The following is a 24,172-nucleotide window of genomic DNA, read 5'->3' as shown; positions in this document are numbered from 1 at the left end:
TTTGTACTTACAGTGAGGTCGGATTTTGATTTTTTGACATGTTTTTTTGGACTGGCACCCGGTGACACACTTTTGGTCTTTTTGAGTGAGCACGCCAAGTCTGCCGATTACTCCCTCTATGTTTGTCATGGCTTCTGAGTCGGGCGTCATATAAATTACCAGCTCCCAAGGTGTGCAACAATACAAGCTCATCAGCATTTTTCTGAAAGAAAATCCGGAAAACATTCCCTATTGGCCTTAAGATTTTATCTTGGTGTCGCTTTTCTGCTTTAAAGCTGATTCTTCTGACCAAAATGCTAGTTTCCAATGTGCGTTGTCCATCCCCACTCCTCAATATCCCTTACAAACTCTGGTGCCAAATTTAAAAAATTGTTCATATTTTATAAATGTTCAGCAAGTGGGTGTGGTTGAAATTGTCTTCATGAATGCATTAGAAATTTGTGTTTGTCACCTGGTAATAACTCTGATGATGAGGTCACGTACAGCAACGTACAGTAACGCAGGTGAACTCTCGTCAGCTCAAGGTTTCACGAGACATTTTTGAATGTGGTATATTGTAATGATTGAAAAACGTTTCTCAAAATCATTTCTTCCTATCGTGGTTGTATCAGCTACTGATCAATGACGTTCTATTTCGTCCCTACTGACCGCCAGGCGGTGCTGTAAGCACTGGATATCTCCCCTCGCGCATGCGCATGTCGAGTACAATACCAACAATGTCACGTCACCCGTGACCCCTGCATGACCCCCGGAAGGGGTATATCTTCCGGGGTCAAGCATGGGATCGGCTCCTCATTCTTCTCGCATCGCGCTGAAGTACAGGACGGAAATAGAAGGCTGGTTAAAAGCTTCTTCCTTTCCTCCCTACAACCGCCGGCCTCTGTGCAGCTTCGTGCCGTAAGGTAGGAGTAACGATCTCTGTCGTCCTCCGAGAGGCTGTGGCCACGCGGTATTTATTGGTGTTCGTTGCGGCGGCGGCGGCGTCTCCCCGCCCCGCCCCCCTGGGCCAGCTGGCAGAAGGTAAGCTGTAGGCTGCGCCCGACACCTGAATATTATTCTGTGCAGTTATTTTTTCTGCAAAAAAAAAAAAAAAAAAGAAAGAAGACAGAAAAGGATTATTATTTTTTTTTTTTTTCTAAAAAAAAACAACACCTTTTTTTGTCCTTCTTACAGCCGTGGTGAAGGCCACGCCCCTCTCCCACCGGCACACTTGTGGTGACGGCAGCGTTTCGCTCCCTCTCCCACTTTATTAAAGTGACAACATTATTTTTTTCCTTGCAGATTATTTTTTCTTTAAAAAAAATAATAATATAAGAAAGGAAAAGAACAGCGCCTTTATGCCTGTTTTGCGGCCGTGGTGACGGCAGCGTTTCCGCTCCCTCTCCCACCGGCTCGTTCAGGGTGACGGCAGCATTTGCTCCCTCTCCCACTTACTGATGTGATATTGTTATTTTTCCTTGCAGTTATTTTTTATTTTTTTCTTGGAAAAAAAAAAAAAGGGAAAAGAAACAAGAGAGGATTGTTCTCTTCTTTTTGAGTAAAGACGCCTTTTTTGCCTTTTCTCATAGCCGTGGTGACGGCAGCGTGGCCCTCCCCTCTCCCGCTGGCATATTGGCGGTGACGGCAGCGTGCTCGCTGTGGTGACGGCAGCGTTTCCGCTCCCCTCTCCCACTGACACACCCATATTGACGGTAGCGTGGCTGCTCCCCTCTCCCACCTGCATATCGGTGGTGACGGCAGCGTGCTCGCTGTGGTGACGGCAGCGTTTCCGCTCCCCTCTCCCACTGACACACCCGTATTGACGGTAGCGTGGCTGCTCCCCTCTCCCACCTGCATATCGGTGGTGACGGCAGCGTGCTCGCTGTGGTGACGGCGGCGTTTCCGCTCCCCTCTCCCACTGACACATCCGTGCTGACGGTAGCGTGGCCCTCCCCTCTCCCGCCTTCATATTGGTGGTGACGGCAGCGTGCTCGCTGTGGTGACGGCAGCGTTTCCGCTCCCCTCTCCCACCGACACCTACGTGGTGACTGCAGCGCGTCCGCTCCCCTCTCCCACCGGCACATCCGTGGTGACGGCAGCGTGACCGCTCCCACCGACACATTCGTGTGGACGGCAGCGTGTCCGCTCCTCTCTCCTGCCAGCACATCCGTGGTGACGGCAGCGTGTCCGCTCCCTCTCCCACCGGTCCCTGTGATGGAGCGTTCATGCCCAGGGTGCATGGCCTCCCTGGATCCTGCGGTTGACCAGGACCTCTGCGTGTCATGCCTGGGCCCTGAGCAGCCGGGGCCGTCGGCCAGCCTCCCCTCATCCCAGCCGGGGTCTTCGCTGAAGCGATCGGCGAAGAGAGTGGTGGGGGCCCCCAAACGACGGCGGATGACGAGCCAGCTCTCCTCGAAGGTAGATCGCTTGGCTGCCGACATGGAGCAGATGAAGGCGCTCCTCCTCAATCTGCAACCTGGTACTGGCCAGGTGGAACCTGCCGTGCCAGAGTTTGCTCTGGGGTCACCACCGCCGCTGCCAGAGGACGCAATCTCCATTGCAGCCTCGGCGAGCCAGTTCAACGTGTCATCAGGGGACCCGGCCTCACAGCGCTCGGGGTTCTCCTCGCACTCATCTGCCCAGAGCTCTCGGGAGGGGACGGTTTGTTCCTCCGTGCAGAGCATTATCCGCACTGCCCTGGCACACTTGCAGCTGGATGCACCGCGTGCGGAGGTGGCCTCTAGCGCCTTCCACAGGCGCAATCCTTCTCCGGTGGAATTCACCATTCCGCCTTCGTCGGATTTTTTGAGGGAGCTGCACTCATGCTGGAGAGATGTCACAGCCCTCTCCAGGCTAACAGCTGATGACCGTGCTCTGACGGCGATGGAGGACGCTGCAGTGGCTGGTCTCCACCACATGCCCCCCATCGAGCCCTCCATTGCAGCACTGATAGTGGCTCCTGATGAGGCTCTGAAGCCAGATCCCAAGTGCCCCTCTACCCAGTGTAGGGTTACTGATGGGCATATTTGTAGGGCTTATGAAACAGCGGCGCGCATCGGCCGGCTGGGGAACACCCTTTCTCATCTGCTACTGGCCCTCTCCACCTCCCTGCAGGATGCACAGGTGGATGATTCCACACGGGACTTGTGTGATGTGTCCCTACAGGCTTTTGCCTCCCAGACGAGGGAACTGGGGCGGCTGATGTCCACCCTGGTGCACACGCGCCGTCATGTCTGGCTGGCGCAGTCACCCCTGACAGAGACTGCTCGTAGGGTTCTTCGTCAGGCACCGGCAGAACCGGGGGAGCTGTTTGGGGCAACTGCCCTGGAAGCTCTGAACCGCACCGCCCTGGCCGATGAGACCAGGCAGCGACTGGTGCACCTTCACAGGAGGGCGCCCGCTTCCAGTACACCGAGGGGCCCTTCGTCCGCCCCTGGACGTCGCCCCCAGCCTCCTGCCCGCAGGAGCCAGCGCAGCTCCCAACGGCCCGTTGGACAGCCTGCCGGGGGGTTTCGCCCCCCTGTGCGCGGACCGCCCCAGCAGCGTCGGGGTGTTGGCCTCGACCATCGCCCCCCCGGCACGTCCAGAGGCCGGGGGAGACGGCGCTAGGGCCACGGGGCCGGTCGTCGGCTGCTTTTCCCGGCAGCAGCTCAGTCACTGGGCTGCCTGCTCGTCGGACCCCTGGGTAATTTCCACCTTAACCCACGGGTACGTACTGCAGTTCCGACACCGGCCCCCTACCTCCGGCCGGGTCAAGATGACCGTCATCAGAGACCCGGCGAACATTCTGGCTCTGACTCAGGAGTTGTCCGTCCTGCTGGCCAAGGGCGCCATTGTGCCGGTAGACCCCCTGCTGCAGCCCCAGGGGTTCTACTCAACCTACTTTCTCGTCAGCAAGAAAGACGGCGGCCTTCGTCCCATCTTGGACCTGAGAGGCCTCAACGGGTACATGAAGGCCCTGCCCTTCCGGATGCTGACCACAGCAGATGTTCTGCGTGCGGTCGGTCAGGGGGAGTGGTTTACGACGGTAGATCTACAGGACGCTTACTTTCACGTGCCGATTGCGGCACAGCACCAGCGGTTCCTGAGGTTTGCCTATCAGGACCGCCATTACCAGTTCAGGGTGCTCCCGTTCGGGCTCTCCCTGTCCCCAAGAGTTTTCACCAGGTGCGTGGCGGCAGCCCTCGCTCCCCTGCAGGCACAGGGTATGAAGGTTCTGCCGTACCTGGACGACTGGCTGATATGCGCGCCGTCCCGAGAACAAGTGGTGGCAGACACGGCCCTCCTTTTGTCGCATGTGGCCAAACTAGGGCTCACAGTGAACAGAGGGAAGAGCTGTCTGGCTCCCTCCCAGCGAGTCGCCTACTTAGGATTGGTACTCGACTCGGTGACCATGAGGGCCTGTCTCTCACCGCGGCGTGTGAGCGACATCCTGCGGCTCCTCCCCCGATTCAGGAGGGGCAGACGGCTGCCTTACCTCCAGTTCCTGCAGCTTTTGGGCAGATTAACAGCCGCCTCGGCTGTTGTGCCTTTGGGCCTGCTGAGGCTACGCCCCCTGCAGATGTGGCTGAACAGCCTTCGCCTGGATGCCGAAAGGCACAGGCACAGGCTAGTCAGGGTGTCGCGGGTGTGTGTCCATGCCCTGGCACCCTGGAAAGACGGGGCATTCCTGCTGGGGGGTGTGCCCTTGGGCACTATCACCTCCTTCCGGGAGACTGTCACCGCAGATGCCTCCCTCTCGGGGTGGGGTGCTGTTTGGCGCGGCAGGCCTGCCCAAGGGCAGTGGTCTGCGCGGGACCGCACACGCCACATCAATGTGCTGGAGCTCCGTGCTGTACACCGAGCACTCGAGCACTTTTTACCTCACCTATGGGGGAGGCACGTACTGGTTCGGTCGGACAATGTGTCCACTGTCTCCCAGATCAACCACCAGGGGGGCACCGGGTCTGCACAGCTGCTGCAGGTGTCCCGGGGCCTTCTGACGTGGGCCGCTCCTCGCCTCCTCAGCCTGCGGGCGATATACCTGCCAGGGGTCAGGAATCAGGTGGCAGACTTCCTGTCCCGACACAAGCCTCCCCCGGGAGAGTGGCGGCTTCATCCGGAGGTAGTGGGGATGATTTGGGTCCTCTTCGGCAGAGCGGTGGTGGACCTCTTCGCCTCGGGCGTCTCGGCTCACTGCCCCCTCTGGTTCTCCTGGACAGAGGAGACCAGTCCTCTGGGTCAGGATGCCCTAGGGCACGAGTGGCCCGACGGGCTCCTGTACGCGTTCCCCCCACTACCTTTAATCCTTCCGACGTTGCAGAGGGTCCTCCAGAGAGGTCACAGGCTCCTCTTGGTGGCCCCCTTCTGGCCGGGGAGACCGTGGTTCCCACTACTCCGGAGGCTCTGCTGCGGCACGCCATGGCGCCTACCCGACCGGAGGGACCTTCTGTCCCAGCTGGGGGGTCGGATTTGGCATCCCGACCCCCGTCGCCTTCAACTCTGGGTCTGGCCACTGCAGGGCCCGACCCGTTAGTGTCAAGCTGTACTGAGCCCGTCAGGGCTACCATCTTGAACGCTCGTGCGCCCTCCACCCGCCTCCAGTATGAGTGCAAGTGGAGGAGATTCTCTGCCTGGTGTGCGGACAGGGCAGAGGACCCTATGCTTTGCCCTGTGGCCACGATCCTGGAGTTCCTTCAGTCCCTCCTGGATGATGGCCGTGCTCAGTCCACCTTACGGGTGTACGTGGCGGCCATTTCATCACGACATGCCCTGGTCGAGAATGCCACCGTGGGGTGCCACCGGCTGGTTTCTCTCTTTCTTAGGGGGGCTCTGAGGCTGCGCCCCCCGAGGACCCCTAGGGCCCCGGTGTGGGACCTGTCTATGGTACTAGGTGCCCTCTCTTCTCCACCTTTTGAGCCCTTGGCCCAGGTGGACCTGAAGTGTCTTTCTATGAAGACGGCTTTTCTCCTCGCTATGACGTCAGCAAAGCGAGTCAGTGAGTTACATGCCCTGTCAGTCAGCGGGTACTGCCTGAGGTGGAACCCGGATGGCTCAGGGGTTACGTTGTGGCCGAACGTGGCGTTCCTGCCCAAGGTCCTGCCACGCGATCATGCTAATCGGCCTATCCAGCTTGCCCGGTTCGACCCCGAGCCTGCGGAGGGTGGGCCAAGCCCTTTGTGCCCCGTACGGGCCCTTACTGCTTATGTTGCTGCCACCGCGCCTGTGCGACGGTCGGAGCAGCTTTTTATCTGTCATGGTGGCCCTAACAGGGGGCGCGCTATTTCTAGACAGCGCCTGTCCCACTGGGTGGTGGACACCATCGAGCACGCCTACAGGGCCAGTGGCCGCCCCTTACCAGTGGGGGTGAGGTGCCACTCGACCAGAAGCGTCGCAGCTTCTTGGGCTGCCCTGAAGGGGGTGCCTCTGGAGGACATCTGCGCAGCAGCTTCGTGGACGTCGCCGGACACGTTCTCCAGGTTTTACCGGATCAATGTCGCCACTCCCCAACCATTGGGCGTGGTTCTACTCCCGGGTCCTTCTGCCCCTGATCAGTGAGGTATGTGACCGGGATTCTATGTGACATTGTTGGTATTCGTCATCCAGTGCTTACAGCACCGCCTGGCGGTCAGTAGGGACGAAATAGAACGAAAGTTACGCCTGTAACTACGGTTCTATGAGTCCCGGATGACCGCCAGGCCTGCCGGTCACTCCGAATCCTCGTGCTCTCGCGAGAAGATTCTAGGAGCCGATCCCATGCTTGACCCCGGAAGATATACCCCTTCCGGGGGTCATGCAGGGGTCACGGGTGACGTGACATTGTTGGTATTGTACTCGACATGCGCATGCGCGAGGGGAGATATCCAGTGCTTACAGCACCGCCTGGCGGTCATCCGGGACTCATAGAACCGTAGTTACAGGCGTAACTTTCGTTTCTTGATATGGTGCTGTCTGAGGGATCAATAATTTCCCATCTAATCTTGATTATAACCACCCACTGACATCATTGCTTTACCTCTGCGCTGCACAATGAGAGATTTTCTTGGATGATTATATCTGCAATGAAAATAAAGTCAAAGTAAATTTAATACTCACTGATGTCCACTCCCGCAGTCTGGTCCTGACATTTCAGACTAAATATTGTACCAAAGAATGGCACAAAAAAATCTAAACATATTGTAAATAGAAGTGATGTAACATGAAAATGTCTTAAATGTCACAAAATTATCTACACCACAACAAAGAGATACCAAGTGAACAAAGATCAGAAACAACTACAAGGAATTTCAAAAAGGTGGACAAAATACAAAATTCAAAGGACAAAATATCACATACAAAGATCAGATGAAAAATAACCAGAAAAGATAAAACAACCAAAAATTTACCAAAATAACACGAATGTCACACACAATGCATTTAAAACAGGCACTCACCGCAAGGTTAAACCTACTGTAAGTGACCAAAAACAGATTACAGGTAATAAAAGCAGGAAAAAAAAGATAACAACAATCAGATAGAAAATAGTCAAAATGGGAGTGAAATGACATAGAAAGTTATCTGAAATGTATTGACTTGTTTCATTTATATAGTTTGCAGTTATTTTGTGTCTTTTAGTCTTTTAATCCTTGTCAGGGATCAGGGGAACATCTACTTGTTTTGTCTTTTGTTTCATAACTCGTCCACATGCTTACCTTGTAGTACTAAGACAGAGGCTTTTTTCATGCCCCACTTTACCATCCAAGAGCTCGCTTATGCAACAATTTTACCTCTGCTCACATAACACTGTGCTTTGTCATAAAAACTACTATTGGACTATTCTCTAGTGTCCTTCTGTGAGTCCTGATCTAAATTCTATCTAACATCCGAGGAAAGAGCTGAAACATGCAGTCTGCAGAACATTCAAACCTGAGACAAATGCTGAATTTTGTGGGATCAAAATACTCGTCTACAGATGCAGAAGTGTCATTGAAAGCTAAAGAAATACAGACTTCCTAAAAAGATTGTGCAGTGAAATATTAAGTTGAGAGTACCAACTCATTTTTCCAGTCCAGTTGTTATTTTATTTATTTTTTAAAGGACTCATTTGAACCACAATTCAAAAGTAACGTATGATTTTTATTTGTCAAAGTTCAGTACATTTTTTTATATAATTACTTCAATAAGCTTCAAGTTATATCAGTGACCACTGTGTGCTTTTACTTCTTAAAAGGAACCCTGCATATTAAGACATGTAGTCCCTAATTAGCCACAATTGTTCTCTTATACTAAAATATGTTGTTAGAAACACATAAAATAATCTAATTGCTTTAAAAATCTACAATGTTTATCACATATTTTGACCTGTGGGAGGCGCCATGTTTTACCTGCGTAATGCATTCTGGGGGCGATGACGTAGAACGGTGGCTCTGGGAAGATAAGCCGCGTTAGTTTAACTGGGACAGGTATCTAAAACATAGATGAGCAGCATCTCCCGGCCGTGGAGGCTGACGAGGGAGCCCATAAGACGTCTCGGTTCAGGCAAACTGGATCAAAGTTCTGTGATGCACGGGAGATCTGCAAAAATGATCAAAGTCGTGCGCACCTTACCAGTGCATTAGGCTCCTGCGTAGACGGCGTAGCCTACGGCGTAGACGGCGTAGGCTACGCCGTAGCCTGCGTAGCCTACGCCGTAGCCTGCGTAGCCTACGGCGTAGACGGCGTAGCCGGGGCTCTACAGCCCGCAGCGCTCCGCCACCCGCTCTCCGCTCTGCGCTCTCGCTGCCGCCGCCGGGATGGAGACGCCGGTGGGCAATATGCACGTTTGAGTGGGCATAGCCCACCCCTCTCCCCCCTAAAACTGGCCTCGGTGCTGGGTGATGACAGACCAGAGGCTAAGGGGACTGGCCCGGGACTTTGACGAAACGGGAGGCGCAGACTTCGCTTCAAATAGGCAAGAACATCTTTATTTAATTTAATGACGGCAGATCTGGCTGGGGTTTTTATTGTAGCATCGGCTATCTGCTAGTTTAAACGTTTGGTCGGTTAGTCCATCTGAGTTTTATGGTGTTTTTATAGTTCATGCTTTATGGTGCGGCACTTTCTTTTTTCTTTTTTTTACTTTTTTGTAGGTGCGCCGTCACCTTAATGTTTGGCTGTGTTTTGATCTGTGTTTCTGTTGCGCCGTCACCTGTTTAGCTGTGTTTTCATCTGTTTCTGGGTGTCAGAACAGTGGACGGGGGCTAGCAGGAGCCACCGTCTGACGTCACTACCCAGAATCACTACAACAATGGCGACCTACATGTTAAATTATATTTTCAAATTTTATAAAAACGAAGACATCAAAAAGGTTTTTTATATCACATTGTTATAATTGATAGCAACATTTATCTTTTAAGACCTACATGTCTTAATATGCAGGGTTCCTTTTAAATGGAAATGTTGAAACTGATTTATCTTGAGTAAAAGTAGACTTGAGCAAAAAAAGGAGACGGATTAACAAGCTTTGTTTTGGTAATATATTTATTTCTTTTTCCCCCAAAGAGTAACATGTAGTTTAAGACAAATGAATGTCTGAGAAGCCAGTACAGCAGTTTTCCAAATATATGAAGAGAAACTGCACCACAGTCATTGATTTTAACTGCACTCAGAGCACTACAGGAGGGTTTTAACTGTTCCCATAAACAAACAAGATTTCATCGAAGCGACAAACCGGGGTCTGTTCTTCTGCTTAGTGTTTTACCTCCGTTGTATAACATAAGAGTCAAGGGCCTCAAGCAAAACCAAAGCAGAAACAGTGAAGCTGCGGCACCGTGACACGAGGCAACGACTCCGACTCCGAAACAGGACAACGGCGGGAAGCCAAGACACCTCGTATATACAGGAACGCACGAGTAAAACGTTTTCAAGCGAAGCAGAAGAGAAAGAGATAGAAAAGGTCATACAGGTGCAGAGCAGAGAGGAGCGTTCAGAGAGAGACATGCTGAGGGACTACACGTATATACCGGATATATATATATATGTAAATATATAACACTCAAAGCTGCGACAGTGTTCAAGCAAGAAAGACAGAAGAAAGAGAAAGTAGTTTCAAGCGTGAGGAGGGATACGAAGCGAAGCGAGGTTAGCATGCTAGCAGCACAGAGAAACGTTACAGGAAAAGCCCAAGACAGAGATCACATGTAAAGGCTAGAGCGACAGGGCACTAATCTACAGGCTAAGCTATATAGGACACTAAAGCTAATTACAGGTGCTACACGTACTGTATACAGGTATAAATATTTATATATATATATTTATATAGAGATAAATAGGAGAGTGTACATCAAACAAGCTGGGCAGGCAAGGCGTTGCATGCACGTGCAAAGGAAGCAAATCTAGCAGCAGCAGCGAGAAAAATAAAGTGTCTGGCTTTCAAGTCTCCCGCGCTTAGGTTCTCGTGTCCCCGTTTAACCCCTCGTTTACACTTGCCCTCCGTCCATCTGTAGAAAATACAGAATATGCACCTGGAGTAACAGACGGACTGAAGGACGCAAGTGGAAACGAGGTGTAATTCTGATGTTGCCTGTGTCACAGTGTCTGCCACTTTTATCCAGGGAATGAACAGAAATTTAGGCCAGTGAATATTTAAAACTTTAGGCTACTCTCTGTTGAAACAATAGGCTTTAAAGTATCTACAAACGTCAGAGAAAAAACCCCTAAACGCTCTCATTTCAAACAGACCCTTGATTCATGACACATTCAGACCAAAGAGCTTAAGCTTACATATTTTTGAGCATATATATATATATTTTCTTTTTAAAACATCAACTCATGGACAACCATCGGACATTGCACGCTATTAGATCAGGTGTATACTTTTAAAGTGCACGACCTCCTCTTTGGAGGAAAACTAGACGATACTGGAAAAATTTCGACTAAGGCAACACATTTACAAACACACTAAGGTACACGTCGGCACATACTGTCAAGTATCACTTGTGCACAAAAAACACGGAGATTCAGAGTCAAAAATGGCTTTGCATAATCATTTAAAACCCAAACACCGGAGTCTCGCGTTGCTGAGTGAGACGTGTCAGTATTTCAAGGTGAAATCGGTCGGTTTCTTTAAAGCCAGTCCCTGAAACATGTTTTTCTTTGAAATAGCTAGAAGATCACAAAGTATCTGACATACATACTTACACACATGAAAAAGCCTTTTGGACTAATAAGATGAAAAATACAGGGCATCTATATCAGAGATAGAGAAAATATGATTAACTTTACCCCACAAATAGTCTCTGGTTATATGCCTTATATACACATATGTATACACAATGATATGTACTTAGGACATCTTGAAATACTATTTACAATCTATGATCATAAGTGATTGTACACTGACTGAGCAAATTGTGCTTTTCTAACTTGTTCTAGTGAAAATGCTACAGAACCTCTGCTTGTTTAATCAGGAGCTCATGTTTCAACAACCAACCCACCTACAATGAGCAATTTGTTTTTGCACGCTGCCGTGTGCTTGGTCTGGATACTCGATCGCCTTTAACTAACCCACATTTTGAACACGCTGTCTCTTTTGAAGCTTTTTGGATTGGACCCTTACTCAGATATTGCTTGTGAATGAATACAAAGGGGAATATCAGCCGTTGAATCGACCCACAAGGATTTGAGTCGTGCGATGTCTCGTGTACATTAACGTCTAATCCAGCGAAAAGGAAAATGTCATTATTGCCCTGCTGCCTAATTCTCAAGATCCCCTCTTCTTATAGATCTTTCAGTAAGTCAACACCCAAAATATGACTGTTAAAATATCTGTATAAGGTGAGAGTTTGTCAGATTCAAAGTTATAATCCTTAATATTTCAGGTTTATAAGCAATGCATGCTATAAATTACCACAACTACCGTTCCTCACTCATTTGAGGGTTTTGTTTTGACTAAGGTTTAAGTAACAATCATTAATTATGTTTTGCAGTTCTTGTGGGAGAATTAGCACCAACACCAGCTGCATATTTCAATGAGCCAAGACTTGATAACCATTTACCGGGAGACGACAGGAGATTTGAAAGATATTGGAAGAGGACAGGCTTTCTTAAATAAGATTAGACGCAAAACTTGTTGATCATTAGCAGACCTAGGGCTGTGCGATTAATCGATTTTAAATCTAAAGCGGATTTATTAATCAAGACGATGTTAAAAAAAGGAAAATCGGAAAATCGATTTTCCTTTTTTGCAGCTGGCTGCATTACAGACAGAGCTCGTCTAGTCATCTTTGTTTGGTCAAGAAAATTGTAAATGTTGTCACTTTACAGTATCTTTCAATTGCACTTCATTCCCAATAGGGAAATTTGTTTGCTATTTTTCTTTAAAAATAAAGATAAAATATTTGAAACAATTTATTCCATTGTCTTTTGTAGTTTTACCAAAAAAATCGAAATCGAAAATCGGGTTTTCAGAGAAAAAAATCAGGATTTTATTTTGTCCAAAATCGCCCAGCCCTAAGCAGACCAAAGATCCATTGAGCGGATGCCAGTTGGTAGAAAAGCGAAAGCTTTTGTTCTGAAGTCTTTAAAAGAAAGCATTAATTGTTCTCTTCTGTACTTTTCACTGAAGAAAAATGCTAGCCTGTGATTGTTGAGTGCTGTATTAGGTCTAGGGGATGAAGATCCTCTAGAGGATGAAGATCCTCTAGAGATACGCTCTAGCAGATCCCAGGGACCCTGGATAGAAAGAAGTGGGTAGCGATAAGAGATGGATAGAAGGTTTCTCCCATGAAAGTACGTACGGGCTGCAAATACCAGCAGAATTGACATGCAGGGCTTGGATTTTCAACGGTTTTCCACTTCCACCAGCTAGTAAACCAGTCTTACTCCCAGGTCTGCTGGTGCAGATTCCCGGTCATCTGGTTACACTCAAAGGCTTGAATAAAAAGGCAACTGGACTCTCTTTCAGACTCTTATGACCCACAAAAGTGACATGTGTGTCAGCGATTTTGCTTATAATTTCAACTTTTTATAAACTCTGGTGAAACCTTCTGGATGCAAGCTGTAACATTTTCAAGAACAGAGAAAAAGAAGCCTGGTTGCCTTTTTTGCAATAACCCTTTGAGCATTACCTCCTAGACTCCATAGACAAGAAACCGTGAAATTTGAAACTTCACAAACCTTTTAAGATATTTCTTTGAGCGTCTGCATCAGCAGAGAGTCAGCTGGCCTGGCTGCAGAATCAATCAATATGTGTATAAATATCCCACCAAACAACTTTGATTGGAACCAACTGAGAAGGATTACAGCACATGGCGTCTCAGTATCGTCATTCGTGCACGTGTTGAACCCGAGGAGCAGCCGACACGCTGAGGCTGCACTTCAACGTGTCTGCTGCTTAAAAACAGAGGGCTGACATCAGTGATACCTAAGAATGTTAAACTTTCTTGTGCTTCAGGACAGGTGACGTGACTCCACCGATATAAAAGAGCAGCAACTACAGCAAAGACATACTTTCAAATAACTGGAAAAACTAGAAAACATAAGGATTATAGCTCCACCACTATCGAACAAATACATTTACAGCCGATAACTTCCATGAAGCAAGTTCATGACATCAACAAAAATAGTTTAAAAACCCCTTTTTTATGACTTTAACACACTAGTAAGAAGGACGGTGTTTTAATCTGTTTGTTATGTCATTTTGGTGGAAATACTCTCCTTTTCTTTGCATGCTTACACATCTTAAGTGGTTGGGACACGTTTTTAAATGATTGCCTTTGGCACTGTATAACACCGCGTAAGAGATGTTTTGTCCAAAATCACCACGTGACGAACTGTGTGCAGATGTAAAGGCAGTTGATTAAGCTGAGGTAAAGTCGAGTGCTAATTTTCTTTTCAATTGGTAGTTTAAAATGTCGAACCTACAACAGAAACAGAACCACATTTGGCACCTAACAACATACTTAGCATATGAGAAATGATCCAAAAATAAAACTCTTCCTCATTGACTTACAAGCTTTTCATATCACAAAAAGGTACATATAAATTTACATCACTTCACACTACTGTGGGAGCCACTACACTATAAGAAAGGCAGACAGAAGCACTTTTACACGGCTCTGGACCAAAGCGGCCCACAGCAAAGCTGCAAGACATGATATATGGATACATCTTTAGATCTTTTTCTCAAATATACTCTTAAATATGTGACTTTTGCAGGAAAGAGAGAAAAGAAAATGTTTACCAGTACATTCACGACAAGCATTTCATCCGTCAAGAGGGATAAGTACAGGAGCTTTTTGGGGAGACGAGTCTTATAGATCGTGGCCGAGGCGTTCAATCTCCTCGATAAGAAAATCGATGTCCTCGAAGGTGGCGGCGGGGTTTGAGATCACCATGCGGAAAAAGTTGACCTTGTCCCCCTGGGGTTGATAGCTGACCATGGTCGTCCCGTACTCCATCATCCTGGCTTTTATCACTGGAGCCACCTGACAACGGGCAGGACAAGGAGGATGAATTAGTGTCGCCCCGGGAGCAGAAAATCAGGCGAGAAAACAGACAACAGAGAGGAGATTATAAGGTCGTGGAAAGACTGCGGGCCTGAGGAAGCAGACATGGAAAAGATCCCAATCTCATGTTTAAAGGACAAAGATATTCAGGTTACAAACACAATCTTACAGCTGTTTATCGTTCTGCCTTTTGGGATGATTTTAAGTTTTCTGTATGGATCCATCAATCAATCAATCCATCCATCCATCCATTAGGGATGGGCGGTATGGACTAAAACATTTATCACGATAATTTCTGGCATTTATCCCGATAACGATAAAAATGACGATAGAAAAAATACCAATTCAACTCCACCTTTGTAACTATAAATCTATCACCACATTCAGTCTTTGGAGCCAAATCACTGCTCTAAAAGATACTAAATACTACTAAACTACACCAATTACATTGAATTGATAAAAACCAATTAAATGAGTTACACCTGTACTGCAAAACTGGAATGACTCAAGCTCCTCACTCTCAGACCCGCCTTCCTTTCTTTCTTTCTTTCTTTCTTTCTTTCTTTCTTTCTTTCTTTCTTTCTTTCTTTCTTTCTTTCTTTCTTTCTTTCTTTCTTTCTTTCTTACTCATTTCTTTCTTTCTTTCTTTCTTTCTTACTCATTTCTTTCTTTCTTTCTTTCTTTCTTTCTTTCTTTCTTTCTTTCTTTCTTTCTTTCTTTCTTTCTTTCTTTCTTTCTTTCTTTCTTTCTTTCAATTGATTCTAGATGAGTAGGCTTTTCATACACCTCTTCCGATGGGCACCAAATAGGGATGGGCGGTATGGACTAAAAAATGTATCACGATCATTTCTGGCATTTATCCCGATAACGATAAAAATGACGTTAAAAAAAATACCAATTCAACTCCATCTTTGTAACTATAAATGTATCACGCTCTCAGATCCACCATGTTTGTTACACAAAAACGTCATCAACGGGAATTTATCCTTCTTTCTTTCTTTCTTTCTTTCTTTCTTTCTTTCTTTCTTTCTTTCTTTCTTTCTTTCTTTCTTTCTTTCTTTCTTTCTTTCTTTCTTTCTTTCTTTCTTTCTTTCTTACTCATTTCTTTCTTTCTTTCTTTCTTTCTTTCTTTCTTTCTTTCTTTCTTTCTTTCTTTCTTTCTTACTCATTTCTGTCTTTCTTTCTTTCTTTCTTTCTTACTCATTTCTTTCTTTCTTTCTTTCTTACTCCTTTCTTTCTTTCTTACTCATTTCTTTCTTTCTTCCTTCCTTCCTTCCTTCCTTCCTTCCTTCCTTCCTTCCTTCCTTCCTTCCTTCCTTCCTTCCTTCCTTCCTTCCTTCCTTCCTTCCTTCCTTCCTTCCTTCCTTCCTTCCTTCCTTCCTTCCTTCACGTACGTTGTGTGTGGATTTAACACAGAATCATAAATCAGCTTTACACAAAAACATCAACGGGAATTTATCATTTTTACCGTGAGATGACAAATTCTTACCGTGGGGAATTTTTTTGACGGTATATCGTGAATGGTAAAATATCGCCCATTCCTAATGACTACCCACTTAATACTGAGGTGGTCCTCCTTCTAAGCTGTGGCCAATATGGCATCGGGGTGTCAGCAACAGATCCTTTAGGCCCTGTGGATTTGGCTTAACCCCCACAGATGCCTTGAGATTGGTATCTGGGGAGTTCAGAGCCCAAATAAACATCTCAGACTTCTCGTTACGGTCTTTGAGCACTTCATAAAGCGTTGTTAAGGGGCCCACTGCTGACCTGCTGCAGCAGAGTAATGATGTAGTCGTGAACGATGCGGTCGGCTGGATGCCAGTGTTTCGAGCAAAACAAGGGTTTGGAGATTTTTTTGACTTTCTGCCACAAAATGATTGTTGGCATACGAGCTGCTCTAAACTTCCACGGTGTGTTTTAAAGCCAACATGTGTGTCTGCCTCCTGATATTCACGTATAAAAATGTTGGCGGCCCTACATTCCTAAATCTTTCAGCTTGTGTGCTTTTTGTCATCTCATTTATGATAAAATCATTTACGTTTTACCCCTTCAGGCTCCTTTGGGCTGAACTTGCAGAGATGATCTTTTATTTAGTTCTAGTTTCCTCTGAAATGGCACAGATGTGCTGTGAGCTTGTGCCATTTGAATTAGAAACAACAACAAAAAACATCATTTTTTTATGGGACCACGATTTAGGCATATTGGCATAAAAACGTATAACTTCAGATATATCTGTTCTCATTCATGTCACATGGTTCTGCTTTTGAAGCACAATCATCCACCACTTTGATAGGTTCACCTGGTGTACCCAGTACTGGAGTTGAGGGGGGATGAGGGGGGATGGCACCCCCCCTGAAATAAAAACGGTCAAAATCATCCCCCCTGTAAAACTGCCATCCCCCCTTTCCATCCCTTATGTCATTTCATCAATGAATGTGGTTTTACTGCTATTTCAACATTTAGGGCCCGATTTACTAAAGGTTTGCGTGTGTAAAAACGTGTGCAAACTTGACAGCACCCGAAACCAAAGTGCCAGCTGATCTACTAACAGCGTGCAAAGAGGACTGCGCCTCTCAAATGCGCAAAATTGCACACGCAATTCATTTGGTACTTTTGCCCTGATGAATAATCAATATGGGGCGTACCCGCCAGAAAGCGCTAAATACTGGGAGGGGAAGATGCAAATTGGTCCATTTACCACACGCAATGAGATTTACCAAGCCTGAAAGTTATTGCGTGGATTGTGATTGCGTCTGTATTTAATACGTTCGAAAGGAAGGTGCTAATCTCCACATGCAAAAGGAGAAATATTTTACTCTAATGTTAAATCGAGTATTATTCAGCAAAAGGTTGCCACAGGAGGCACATTCATTTTTTTATTTGTGATAATAAATAAATCACGTGTTTTCATGGAGAAAAAAGTGTTTCTCATTGTGCGCCTATACTTGTTCTGCAGTCATACCCCGGTGTTGTGCCGTATTCAGCACCCCTGCCGTGAAAAGCACCCCCTCGTCTGACAAAAATGATATTCTCATTCCGTGTCGTGTTCTGTTTAGCGTCCAGTTTTGTGTTAATGATTCATGTTTAAATGCGCTCATGGATTCGGGTAAAAAAAAAAAAAATCGGGTAAATGGTTATTGATGTCATTAATTAATAGCCTGCTTACTGTGTTGTCTTCCATAATATTTGTAAATATATATAATATAAACTCCTAAGTATGTGTTTGTGTGAGTGTGTATATATAAATATATTGAAGTGTCAGTGTGTTGTTTTTTTTCTTGGTCTACTTATCATTGAATATACGAGGGGGTGCTTTTCACGGCAGGGGTGCTGAATACGGCACAACAATTTACCTCTTCCACTAATATCTCTAACTCCAACTCGTCAAATTTCATTTTGCGCTTGCAACTATCCTGCTTTCCATCCAGACTCTCCATGGCGCAAAGTTTGCGCCGCAAACCGTAAGACGCGCAACACCTCATTTAAATACTGAGGTTTGCACCTGTTATCAATTGCGCACGCAATCTTAGTTGATCACCCGCAAAACACACAACAACAGCACGCGCAAACTTTTTCAGTGCACACGCAATTTAGTACTCTTTATTTAGGATCTTAGTAAATCGGGCCCTTAGAGTCATCACCAGAAAAATAAAACCAGAAAAATAACTTATTTGACCATTTTCACCTGTTTCAAGTAAATTTTCACTTGAAATAAGTAGAAAAATCTGCCAGTGGGACAAGATTTATCTTCTTATTACAAGCAAAAAAACCTTGTTCCACTGGCAGATTTTTCTACTTACAGATGGGTAAAGTTCCATGCGAAGTCACTCACGCATGATTCTCACAAGATCTCATGTGAGAATCACGTCTCTTGTTCGAGGGGGGAGGAGGGGGGGGTCACCAGAGGCTGCAGTGTAGCCAAACAACCACCAGGGGCATCTTTGAGCAGGAAGACACCGCTCAGCCCACAGCAGCAGGGAGCCAGAATTATTATTATAATTGCGTGAATCTTGCATCCCGCAAGTGAAACAGCCATGTTAATTTAGCACCATCTGGATTTTAAGTGAAAATCTACTTGAAACAGGTGAAAAATTGTTGTTTTTTCCAGTGATGAGTTTTGTTTTAAGTGTAATGAGATTTTTTTTGCTAAAATGAGACATTTTAACTAGAAATAAGACAAATATTCTTGTTAAGATTTTGAGTTTTTGCAGTGATCCATTTTACTTATCCTGTGAAGGACAGAATCATATTGATAAGTTCAGAAAAGTGTTTTTTATTGTTGTGTTTTGATGTATTTGATGTAAGCCCAGTGGATATTTAAAGCTTAGAGAAGGCTGCATTTAACTGCTGCTATGTCATTCCTGCAGTATTTCTGCAGCTGTTTTGGTCACTGCTATTATTTGTAATATAATATATTATTTGTTATCAGCACAAATTATCTGTCCCCATATGATAAAATCCACCATCCCCCCTGATTTTCTTTTAACAACTCGAGTACTGGGTGTACCTATCAAAATGGTTGATGAGTGCACATCATATTTAGGACTACATATTGATGTGACACACTCAGATCTAAGACCGCTGGGAACCTCCCTTGATGCACTAGCTTCTCTCCTCCATGTTATTATCATTGCAATTAACATTATTATCGTTTCCCGTCTCACAACCCGATTACCCTGAACTCATCTCTCTGTATTTGTTGTACTCTCTTTCTCTTTCAGACTTCCAACCTCTGCCTGAGTCTCTTTCTTTCTCTTCATTCGTTTGTTTGTCCCACTGTCGCCTTGTGCTTTAGTTCAGGATGGGGGACTAACTGACGTAAGAATTCAATGCAGATTATGGGAATGCTCTAAGATCCTCCCCTTATGGGAAAAAGTTATAGAATGTATGAGTAAATCATTCAATTGTGAACTCCTGGAGACAGAACGGTGGTACCTCTGTTGGACAAATATTGTTTTAGAATATTAAAAACTGGCCTAATAACATGTGCATGGACTATTCTGAGGTGTTGGAAGGAACCACAAGCCCCCACACTGAGTATGTGGAAAACACAGATGATGGAGACAGTGGCGTGTGAGAAGATGCTGGGAAGATTAAACTGTGAAAATGATATGGTAAAAGAAAAATGGAATACTTTTAGTAGACAGATGTGTTAATTGGACTTACTTACCTGCCTGTCTGTCTTAATTTTAGTGAATTTACTTTTAGATTTTTCAAATTTCAAATTTTTTTTTTTTCTATTTCCCATTTTTTTTTTTTTTGCTATTTCTGTCTGTTGTGTTTGATGTTCGTTTTGTGTGTTGCAATAATGAAAAAATAATAAAAACTTTGAATTACAAAAAAAAAAGAATTCAATGCAGACTGTCTATGGGCTCAAATTAATGACATAAGTATTTTGTATCTGTAAAAAAACGTACTTGTAGAAATATTTTGTGCGTGTGCAAAAAATATTTGTACTTGTAGAAATATTTTGTGCGTGTGCAAAAAATATTTGTACTTGCAAAACATATTTGTACTTCTAGATACAAAGCTACAAACTTTTTACAAAGCTACAAACTTTTTTTTACAAAAGCTACAAACCTTTTTGTTTTGCAAGTACCGTACAAATATTTTTTGCACACGAACAAAATATTTTTACAAGTACAAATATTTTTTGCAAGTACAAATATTTTTTGCACACGCACAAAATATTTCTACAAGTACAAAGTTTTTTTACAGATACAAAATACTTATGGCATTAATTTGAGCCCATAACTGTCTGGCTATTTTGCTGTGCTGTATTTTTATGACCAGGGATATTATGAATCACCTGAACTGAACTGGATTGTCTTTAATTGGACTGTTTTTGGACGGTAACGTGTTTGAGTTGGCTGTGAACGGGTGTAGAGCTGAACTCAAAAGATCAGGCAGTATTTTTACATCACTCAATATGTATAGTTGTCCTCCTTCATTGGCTTTGTCTGCTTAGTTTATCAGCGGCTACACAGACGACGTGTCTCCTCAGATTATTGTGATCCCGGTCCGCGCGGTTCATTATCTCCCGCCAGTCTGACGGTTAAATCTGACACCAGAAGGACACGGAGGGCCGTGACTGCTGCCAGTAGAGGGGTTATCTCCTCGAGTGAAAACGCTCAGAGTCGTTTATTTTGTGCTCGGCAGAGCCTTGATGGCCGTGCGGATTTTGCTCTGTGATGAATGGTGACAGACTCAATTTAAAGTTTGAAACCCAGACTTCTTGTTTCTACCAGCGTGGGCTTACACGGACACTTCCATGCACGACTCTGGAATATCTTTTAGGGCTGGTGCGTCTGGTTTTAGGGAGGATGTAGGATGTTTAAAAAGGAAGTTAGAAATGATTAATTAGCTTGCTTTGTCATGACACAAATTCATGGGACCGGCATGAGATTCAGTCAGTTATAGTGACAATCTGCTGCAGCTTCATCTCCAGGGCTTAAGTTAACGGTGACTCATATAACCCCAAAGTACTGCATAATCGGGCAAGAATTTTAATAAATCTGGGAGCATTAAGTTGATAAATCAGACAGGACTTTTAACGCTTAGCTAACCCCACAGGGAACCAGAGTTGGTTTAAGTGTCAGAGTAAAGTCAGAATATGCACGTAATCAGTCGTTCCTGTTAAATCTCTAACAGGTGTCCTGTCGCTGTTGGCAAAGCCTGCCATAAAATAATCAACTTTGGTGCTTATTTCCATCAAATCACTCTTGACCACTCTCCAGATCGTGTTGTCCCTCTTAAAAGAAGTCGTTAGAGCAAATGGAAACTGATAACTCATCGGTTAGCATGACTTCATCCCTGATTTGCAAAGTCTGCGGGAAAAGAAATGAGCAAGCTGACCAATCGGTGCGTCCAGTCAGCGACACATGACATTGGTCTAATTCAGGGGTCGGCAACCAGAAATGTTGAAAGAGCCATATTGAACCAAAAACACAAAAAACAAATATGTCTGGAGCCGCAAAAAATGAAAAGTCGAAATGTCGAGAAAAAAGTCAAAATTTCGAGGAAATAGTCAAAATTTTTAGAAAAAAGTTGAAATGTTGAGAAAAAAGTTGAAACGTCGAGAAAAAAGTCGAAATGTTGAGAAAAAAGTCGAAATGTCGCGAGAAAAAAGGATAAAAAAAGAGAAAAAAAGGAAAAAAAAGAAGAAGAAAAAAGAAAAAAAGAGAAAAAAAGGAAAAAAAGGTCAAACATTTTTGAAAAAGCTCCAAGAGCCACTAGGGCGGCGCTAAAGAGCCGCAGGTTGCCGACCCCTGGTCTAATTTCAGCCATGCTTCAGAAAACAAAAAGAAACACCTGCATGTGCAGATTTATGACAAAGATGGCAACGATTTATGGCAAGTGGTTTTAGAGCGGCAGGGAGAGCGGTGTGCACATGCCATCTGTTTGTCCTAATTGTCAATTATCGGCCCCTGCTGCTGCGGGATTCATAGCATGGCCGTGACATTAACAAAACGAATAGCAGTACTTCTTTTTAACCCTTCCTCTGGGAAACTCCTCGCTGTAAGCCGGCCCTCATTAGAGGGATGTGACGCCATAGCTGGGTTTGTAGGGCAGGTGGAAGGTGCAGATAGCGGAGCCGGACCTCTTATCTACGCTCACCCACCTTGTGCAAGCGTTTCTTTTTCTCCTCTTTGTCCTCCATGTAGCGCATCCCCGGGGGGAGGTACCAGAAGCAGACGTTGGTGTGCTGCGGCTGAAGGAAAACACAGGCGATAAGATGAAGAACGGTAACACAGATGGAAACAGCAGAGGCTGCAAAAGTGCACACAAACTTTACTTGAGTAAGTACTGAAAAGTTTAAAATGCCCTCAAAAATGTCACTTTTCAAAGGGGAAATATTATACAAGAAACAACTTTTACGTGCTTAAAACCATATATTTGGTATATGGGTGTCAGAAATTCAAAATCTTAATTTGAAAGGAAAACGTCACCAGATTTTACTCATAAATGAAACTTGCATCATAATACCACTTGAAAATTATCAATAATTTTTTATTTTAGGCGTTTTAATTAAAACTACTTTATGTGGTAGAATCAATTCTGGCCACATGGAGGCAGCAAAACACAAGCAAGTTAATGTGTTACTTTCTTTATGTAGCACATTTCTAAACAAAGTTACAGAGTTCTTAACATAGTGTGATAAAGTGGAATTAGGAGACGTACTGGAGCAGATCTGTACGCCCTCATGTGGTCAAAGCAGATATTGTTACATAGAGTGCCTTTAACTGCGCTACAGGAACAAGAAACACTGACAACACAACATTAACCAAGAATCATTGCTAAAGTTGACCAGCTGTTCACTGAAAAACGGCTGCAGAAGAGGAATAACTTCCAGACGATGAACACGTTTGTCTATCTTTGTTCTAAAACAGCATTTAAAACAAAACCAAGCTCCACTCACATTCACATTTAAAGATCTCGGAACCGGATCATACTACCGTAAACGTATATCACGCAGCCATCCACGCTCACTGGGCACATACAAGTGGAAAAGGTGACAAGTGATTGTTTATTTGTGAATATACTTTTACTTCCTTTCCTGTTGATGTGCTGGAAAATGAGGTTTTTTTCTTCAGTAGGTCAGTGGTGCTTTGCTGTGATTTTTTTTGTCTTGTCTCTTAATATCTATCTAATGAAAAAAAAAAGTTAAACTGCCAAAAGGTCTCTATATATTCATTGTTTAGAACTGGTCCCTATTTTTTTCTTCAACTCTGAGACATAAGTGCACTCAATTATAAAAAGTAATAAAACAAATCAATTATTTTCCATAAAATACCTTCACACTAAAGTGACAAGCCTTTTTAGAAAGTTTAAGGAGTAAAAAAATGCAGATATTTGTTTGTTCAAAACTGTCTTAGTCCACAGTTCAGTTCAACACGGGTTTAAGTAATTTCAAATGTCTAAAAAAATCTTTTACAGCAGACCTTTTAATTTGATTTATATGGAAGTTCAATTGTCTGGTAGAGTAAAAGATATGGTGAGAACTACGCCATTAACAGATCAAGCAACATATAGTATTTTCAGTATATAGGACTGTCTCAGAAAATTTGAATATTGTGATAAAGTCCTTTATTTTCTGTAATGCAAAAATGACATACATTCTGGATTCATTACAAATCAACTGAAATATTGCAAGCCTTTTATTATTTTAATATTGCTGATCATGGTTTACAGTTTAAGAAAACTCAAATATCCTATCTCAAGAAATTTGAATATTCTGGGAATCTTAATCTTAAACTGTAAACCATAATCAGCAATATTAAAATAATAAAAGGCTTGCAATATTTCAGTTGATTTGTAATGAATCCAGAATGTATGACATTTTTGTTTTTAATTTTTTTTAAATTGCATTACAGAAAATAAAGAACTTTATCACAATATTCTAATTTTCTGAGACAGTCCTGTAAACAGTTCAAACTATTTTAGGATTAATTCACATTCTTTGTTTTAGACAATAGCTGCATAAAACACTTGGGAATTATATTTAATTGCAGAGTTAAATGATTTTCTTCCAATCAGGATGTTTAGAGCAGGTTTAAAATCAGGGCTGTTGGGAAACATTCCTGTAAATTAATTCATAGTCAAGTTAAAAATGAGGAAAAAAAGAAAAGAAGACTCTGTTTCACATTTTTTTTCCCCATTTGGAAAGTTGACCTGCTGTGCATCGCGTTGGGCTTCTCTGCTTTTAGGTTTCAGAAACCTCAAGACAAAAAGAGGTGAAAGCATAAACC

The 24,172-nt window shown here is 44.4% G+C and overlaps 1 protein-coding gene across 1 annotated transcript in view; it reads right to left on the bottom strand.

Annotated features, from left to right (window-relative positions):
• Positions 1–13,040: 13,040 nt before the first annotated feature.
• The window catches only part of LOC133423398 (glutamate decarboxylase 2-like), a 34,923-nt gene continuing 23,791 nt past the window's right edge, over positions 13,041–24,172 (bottom strand). The window contains 2 exon segments of the mRNA XM_061713577.1: positions 13,041–14,402; positions 22,045–22,134. Coding sequence (XP_061569561.1) covers positions 14,229–14,402; positions 22,045–22,134 — 264 coding nt within the window. The 3' untranslated portion in view covers positions 13,041–14,228.

Source organism: Cololabis saira, chromosome 22 (genome assembly GCF_033807715.1).
Source record: "Cololabis saira isolate AMF1-May2022 chromosome 22, fColSai1.1, whole genome shotgun sequence".
NCBI classification, from domain to species: domain Eukaryota; kingdom Metazoa; phylum Chordata; class Actinopteri; order Beloniformes; family Belonidae; genus Cololabis; species Cololabis saira.
The sequence above is the reverse complement of the archived record's forward strand: the minus strand, read 5'-3'. Positions and strand labels throughout refer to the sequence as shown.